Source organism: Corvus brachyrhynchos, unplaced genomic scaffold (genome assembly GCF_000691975.1).
Source record: "Corvus brachyrhynchos isolate BGI_N302 unplaced genomic scaffold, ASM69197v1 scaffold340, whole genome shotgun sequence".
NCBI lineage: Eukaryota > Metazoa > Chordata > Aves > Passeriformes > Corvidae > Corvus > Corvus brachyrhynchos.
In genome coordinates this window covers 2,366,326-2,373,039 of record NW_008235987.1, presented here as the reverse complement: position 1 = coordinate 2,373,039, position 6,714 = coordinate 2,366,326, and the positions used below count along the sequence as shown (strand labels likewise).

Here is a 6,714-nt window from a genome sequence, read left to right as displayed (position 1 = left end):
GACTGTTCCCGAGCTGCCAGTGCCGGGGCCGGAGCCCAGCCGCTCTGCCATGACCTAGGAAGGGATTATCAGCTGCTCCTGCCTCGGGACTCTCAGTACCCATGTTTAGATTCTTCAGAGTCTTGCTCAAACACGTTTTCATGTTCCTGTCGTCCAGCTGCTCATCTCCTGACCCACGCTGGGGAACACCTGCCATGCCCACCATGCCCGGGGCCTGGGAGAGGTGGGAGCTGCCTTGCAAAAACCCTCTCACAAGATGCCCCCTGTTCTTGCAAGGCCCACGCTGAGGTTTTGGAGCAGCTGCTGTTCCTCCTAACAGTGCTGCTGGCTCTGCTGTTTCCAGGCTGCCTGCTTGTGCCAGGCAGGCTGTTCCTTCCCAAGGGATTTGCTCTTCCAAGCCCCCTGTCTTGCAGCTCAGGCCGTGGCTGCTTTAGGAGTTACATCCACAGCCACTTTGGGGAGCACGTGGCGATTCCTTTGCAAAGGAATTTGCAGAAGTTTTGCAAATCCTGTCCTCCAGGGTCACTAAAGATCCCTCACATCCCTCAAATGGGTAGCAGGGACTTGGAATGGTGAACTTTGCACCAGTTTTGTCTTGTTGGGATCTGGGAATTGACACCGAACCGGGTCACATCCACTCTATATCAAGCCTGGCTTAGGTCTGTGTTTATTCATCTCCTGCCTGGGGCAGTGCAGTCTGATCACCTGTAGGCACTGCAGGAAGGTTCCTGGGATGTCTGAGTCAGGATCAGATCCCAATATGACTCTTCATTCCTGAAAATTTACATTTATTTCAGTAACTTACCACCAGATTTCCTGGTATTAGTAACCTGGGAATCAATTTATTTTTTTGTAGGGGGTCTAAATTAAGAGCGTTACGCCAAATCTGGACACAGCTAACCTTCAAATTCACCTTGTCATCTTGGCTGGGGCTGCTCCTGAGCTGGGAGGATGTGACACATCCCGAACCTTCGGGCCGGCGATATTGGCACGTATCGGCCCCGGGTTCCTCTGTTCATTCACAACATGACACTAAACACGAGCCCTCTACACACAGCAAGCAGGAAATATCTGTTCAGTGTGTGTCCTCTGCTTCCTCTGGGCTCCAGCAAATCCCAGCAGAGGTTCTCACTTTTGTTTTGCTCAGTGTGACACCTTTTCCCTGCCACCGCCGTGTACGTGTGTGAAGATCTTTTCAAGTTGCTCCAAGTGTCTTTCCCCTAAATACACTGCCAGGAAGTGAGTAGAGATTACGTCCTGTCTTTTAAAAGCTATTTTCTGCTGGAGGGAAACCAAAATAACTTCCAGCTACAACCCTCCAGGGCCATCTGTTGTAGGAGAGGAGAAAAAAAGGATGTCCCATGGAACCGTCCCCGCTGATAACAGCACGGTGATAAACAAACAGTTGTACACGTGCTCTGGAGCCACTCAGTCACTGCTCCCAGGCAGAGCTTGGAGGCTGAATCCATTCCCTGAGTCACTGGCCTGTTGGAGAGCACCCAGACTCCCAGTTGTACCTGGCCCCCGGCAACAGGCAATGTTTGCAGTGGTGTTTTTGGTGTCTCCAGATCGCTTGGCGGGTCTCAAGCTCTTGTACCCAGCACTGTTCCATGTTGGCTGTCACTGTCCTCAAGGCCTAAAGTGTTTGCTCAGCTTGGATGAGTAGCTGAACTTACTCTACAGAGTCTTTAAACCTTGCTGTTGTCACAGTATGATTTTATGGCCTTGCTTAGATTGCAGGCTGAACGTAAATTCTAATTTTTTTCTTTTTTTTTTCCCAATTAAAGCTTGAAGAAGAATTCCAAAGAACGGCCAACATACCCAGAGCTTATGGTGAGTGTGCCTGCATCGAGCAGTGTGTTCAGAGCTGAAATGGGTTACAGTGAGGTGCTGAAGGCAGAGATTCCAATAGTGATGGTGATTTGGGATGCCTTGCATCCCTATTTTCATAGCAGATGGGAGAATTGTGCCACTTCAGAGTCCTGGGAGGGTGACTGCAGATCAGAGATGCTCTTTGAAATCTCAGCCAGGTGCTTTCCAGTCAGATAAAGGGAGAAAATACGTGTTGAAGCAGGTAATGGGTAAGAATGACGCTGTGAAGAATCAGCTAACGAGGCTGGAATCCTCCTCTGGGGTTTGTGTGATGAATTCAGACACCTCAGTGCGCCACAAGAGCTGCAGGAGCCCAGTGGCCGACTGGGCTTTGCTGCCCTGGTGCCTTGGAGAGGAGGCTTTTTGGACAGAGTAATTCCTGGATGTTGGGGACAGAGACGAGTCTGTGACTAATTCCAGTTTTTGAATTTCATCTGCTGCCTAGAGACTGTTTACTGTAAGGGGTAACTGAGGAATAACTAAGGAGGAAAATGCCAATAAAGGCTGGTGATGGGGGAATGCAGGGCACTGCTCTGTGCCCAGCCAGAGCTCTGGGCTGCAGCTGTCAAGAGCAGATTTTTCTGCTTGGGCTCCACAGCTTCGTGGCCTCTCTCTCTCTCCTGAGTTTCTGGTATTGATCCTGGTGCTCCTAGAAGCTAGCAAAAAGCAGGAGAGCTCAGGAAGTTGGTGTTTCACTCCTGCAGGCATTTCATCCTTTTTTACTCTCACACAATCTACAGCTTTCTAAAGGCAGGAAGGTGCCTAAATTTGTTATTTCTGAAGATCCTGACCCAAATGCTTGCTTGTCCCTACATTCCCATCCCTGTCTGGTCTCAGTGGCAAGATCACCTGGATTAAGGGTGGAAACTGCTGCAGGATTTCCTCAGGCACTGGTATGCCCTACCCCACAATTTTTGGGACATGCATTACGCCTCCAGAGGGTCAGACCCATCACCACCTCATCTCACCTCACCATCTCTGAGGTGAGAAGGTGCCAGGGTTTAAGGTGCTTTTTACCTGCAGGTTGTGCTGGAATTCCATGCCCCTGAGTTGTAAGCAGTGAATAATTCCTGTGGCATTTGGTGCTGGGCCCTGTAATGCAATTAAACGATAGATAGGTCTGATTGACACACAGCTTGCCCCCAGACTGGCTTCAAACAAAGGGAGGCCTGGGATTTATGGCTCTTTTTTAAACTTTTTTTTGGGTACATTATTGAATAAATGCATCTCTATATTTTAAGCAAATTTCTGGACTTTGCCAAATGGCCTTTTATCAAAAAGGGTTCACTGAAGCAGCTCCATCTGCTGCAGCATTAATACCCATTGGCAAGGGAGTGCATTTCTATTGAATTAGGTTCTTGGATCACCTCTGGAGTATCTCAATGCTGTGGTATTTTATGGCTGACATGGATGTTGTGAGGTCCTGTGGTTGAGGGTTGCTGTTTTGTTGGGGTTTTTTCCTCTCTCTTATGGCATTAAGTTGTGGTCCTGGATTGGACTTGTCATTTAGGCCAAGGCTGCTCCCTTGCTTTCCTGTGGAATTGAGGTTTCTCATGGAAAGTATGACTCTGTGCTATCTTGAGCATCAGGAAAACTGATAGGGGTGCTTAATTTCATTTAAAAACCCACTTCCCGAGGTGAAGCGGAGTGTGAAACTACTGCAGGGCCGGTGGTCTGCACATCCCGCCTGGCACGGGGGCTGTGTGCCATGGCCAGGCTCAGGCCTTGCAGAGGGCTTGGCTTCACGGGGACACAGGGCTGCAGGGCACTGCTGCCACCCCTGGCACACTGGGGGTGCTCCCGGGCTGTGGTAGCTCTGCTTTGGGAGTCACTGCACGGGGATGTGAGAGCAGGGACATCGCACTCGGGTGATAACAGGCCAGGCCGCGGGGGTCACCTCTCGGAGTTATCCAGGACGCTTCGATTCCTGTGACTGTCTGACCTAGGGAGACCTCAGGTTTTGCCTGGATCTTTGCCTCAACCCATTCCAGCCCTGTTTCCCACATAATTGTGCTTCCTCTTCCTTACTGGTGTCTTTGGATCGCTTCCCAGCCACTCAGAGCTGCCTCGTCTTATTCCCTGGATGACTTGCCACTCAAACCCACCTTGAAAAATATCTTTCCTTTGCTCTTCTTCTCCCTCCACTTGGCCACTGCCATTAAACATCATTGAAACAGCCAATGCTCAGGGACTGAGGTGAGGGGCAGCTTGGAAAAACTCTGGAAACACCAAATTATTTTTAAAAACCTGACTTGCAATGAGTGTGTTGGAAATCAAACCCCCAACCTTGTTTAGAGCAGAGATCAGTGTGAGCCCTGCAGGGCCCTGGCTACCTTTTGGTTCCCTCTGACACCCTCCACACAAATAAATCTGATTATCTGCCAGGACAGTGGGTGTCAAACAAGCTTTTGGGGGTTTTCAGGTGGGATCTCAGCTTGGTGTGTTGCTGAACCAACCAAACTGAACTGCTGGTGCTGATGGAGAGGGGCTTTTGTTGCTGTCGGGGGGATTTGGTTGTGGTTTTTCTCCTTACACGTATTTTTCCGTTCGTGCTGAAACGCAGGCAGGATTTTCTGGCAGGCTGTCTCCCCATGTCGGTCAGGATGAAGTAGTTAAACACACAAGTGTGGATGGTTTGCAGTCGGGATGGCTTTCCTGTGTGGTGGTTGGGGTGGGGGAGCCACTCCTGCTGCGAGGAGGGGCAGTTCAGGGAAGAAATGAGACTCAGGAGTCACCAGAGGGTAAATAAATACACAGATAAAGCAGGAAGCTGAGGGAAAACCACTGCAGTCAGCAAGGTTTGCATTGCTCCAGTTGGAGCTGGAGCGTGTGGGATGGGTAACCATGGTCTGGGGGGTGTTATGGGGCAGATGGAGAGGGTTTTCTAAGGCTTTCCCTTGCCTCCAGAGCTGCCCAGCTCAGCCCTCCCAGCCAGGGCAGGGTTTAGGGGGAATCCGGGAGGCCATCACAACTTCATGGAGCAGCCCTTGGGCTCCCCGACTTGCCTTGGCTGTAAAAGCCCAATATTATGATGCTAAGGACAAAACCTTCTTCACTGTCTAGAGGATTGTCTGAAAAGCTTTTTGCTCCAGCCCTCAGCGTGGTGAATAATAAACTCTGCTGGTTTTTCTTTCTTTCCCAGCAACATCCTTTCTTCACCCTGCACGAATCCAAAGAGACAGACGTCGCCTCTTTTGTCAAGCTCATCCTGGGAGACTGAGAACTGGACTTGTAAAAGAATTGCCCTTCTGTGGACTGGTGGGTGCAGGGGAGGGGCGCGTGGCTGGACTTGTCATGGAAGCACCAACAGAAAGTCGCCGTGTTTTGTTTTGTTTTGTTTTTATTCTGAGAAACCCCGCCTCGCCCGAGCTTTTTTAAAGGGTTCTTTGGTATCCATAGTGACATAGAACGAGCTGGTTAGTGGAATGAATTTTAATAAGGTTGGTAACCTTAAAACAAAAACAAAACAACAAAGAAAACCCATTTTGAAAGAGTGATTTACATATTTAATGACAGTCGAAGTTCCTCTTCCTAACTCGCTCCTCATCCCCCTTCCCTTCCCCTTGAACCAGAATTTGCTTTGTCATGGTAATAGGTGCTATGGTAGTCATGAAGTTGTATGTAGATTTATATTTTGTCCCTTACATTATTTTAATATTTATGTTAAGTGCTTGATGGAATAGATTTCTGTTTTATATGAGGATGAGTGCGTGGTGATGATGATGATGATGATGCAAAATGAGGCCACAGCAAGCAGCACTCGTAGAGCTTGGCTGGGGAAAAGGTGTCTGAGGAGAGGAGAGAGGAGAGGAGAGCAGAGGAAAAGTGTCTCTGTTGCGGAATATATTTAATGTGCATCATAAAAGGAATTGGTAAGCAAGCCTTGCAGCTCAGCTGCTCGAGCTGTGTCAGGGAGGGAGGCCACGGTGTCCCCTGTGGTCACCTCTTTCTGGACACCACGCTCCGAGTCTGGCCGGCGCTGCCCGGCCTCCAGCTGGGCCAGCTCTGTCCCACCGCCCTGCTCTGCTGGAGAGGGCGGGCTGGGAGCTCTGGGAATTGCTGGGACAGTGTCTGGGACAAGAGGCCCGGAGGGAAGGAGGCTGTCAGAGAAGTTGCACAAAGACAGGAGGAGGCTGCCCTGGTCAGTGCCCACTGCCCAGCAGCGTTGCAGTGCCCGAGGCTCCCTTGGGCTGGGGATGAGCTGCTTTGGGCCTCAAAGGGAGTTCCTCTCTCCTTCTCGGGGTGAGGCAGGATCACAGGATGCACAGCATGACACCCATGAAAAACGGGATGTTTTAGTGGTGGTTTCCAGAGCTCGTGGCACTGCACTGGCAGCAATCCCTCCATGCTTGCTCACAGAGTCTGGGAGTGCCAGCGCTCCCAGGAGCCCGTGCTGGCACGTGGATTGGGCTGTGTCCAGCTCCAGCTGGGATGCTGCAGGCAGCCAGGAGCACTGGGCTCTGCCCTGGGCTGCAGGTGGGAGCTGCAGCCTGGGAAACCACACAAGGACCCCACAGCCCATCCCAGCCTGGAGCTCCTTGCTGCTGGCCGGGTCCCTGGGGACAAGCTGGAGGCCAGGGGCAGGAGAAGGGGGCAGGTGAGGTGGGAGAGGAGCTGGAGATCACCCTGCCCTCAGGTCATGGGGCACTGTCTGGAGCCAGGGGCACTGTGCCCTGTGAGTGTTGCCGAGCCTGGCGAGGCCGCTGGCTCCATGTTAATGCAGGTCTGAGCCACGCCTGCCCAGCTGCCTGGCCTGGCCATGAGCTCCTCTGCCTTTGCCTTTGCCTTCTTCCCCCAGCCCTGGAACAGGGGCCTGCCTGTCTGTTCCGGCTGGCCCCGCGG

The 6,714-nt window shown here is 51.5% G+C and overlaps 1 protein-coding gene across 2 annotated transcripts in view; it reads left to right on the top strand.

The window, feature by feature from the left end:
* Positions 1-5,572, top strand: part of MAP2K6 (mitogen-activated protein kinase kinase 6) — a 16,812-nt gene extending 11,240 nt beyond the window's left edge. For both annotated transcript variants that reach the window (XM_017730522.1, XM_017730520.1), the window contains exons 10-11: positions 1,788-1,833; positions 5,015-5,572. In XM_017730522.1, coding sequence (XP_017586011.1) covers positions 1,788-1,833; positions 5,015-5,092 — 124 coding nt within the window. In that variant the 3' untranslated portion in view covers positions 5,093-5,572. The remainder of the gene's footprint in view (positions 1-1,787; positions 1,834-5,014) is intronic.
* The last annotated feature ends 1,142 nt before the right edge of the window (positions 5,573-6,714 follow it).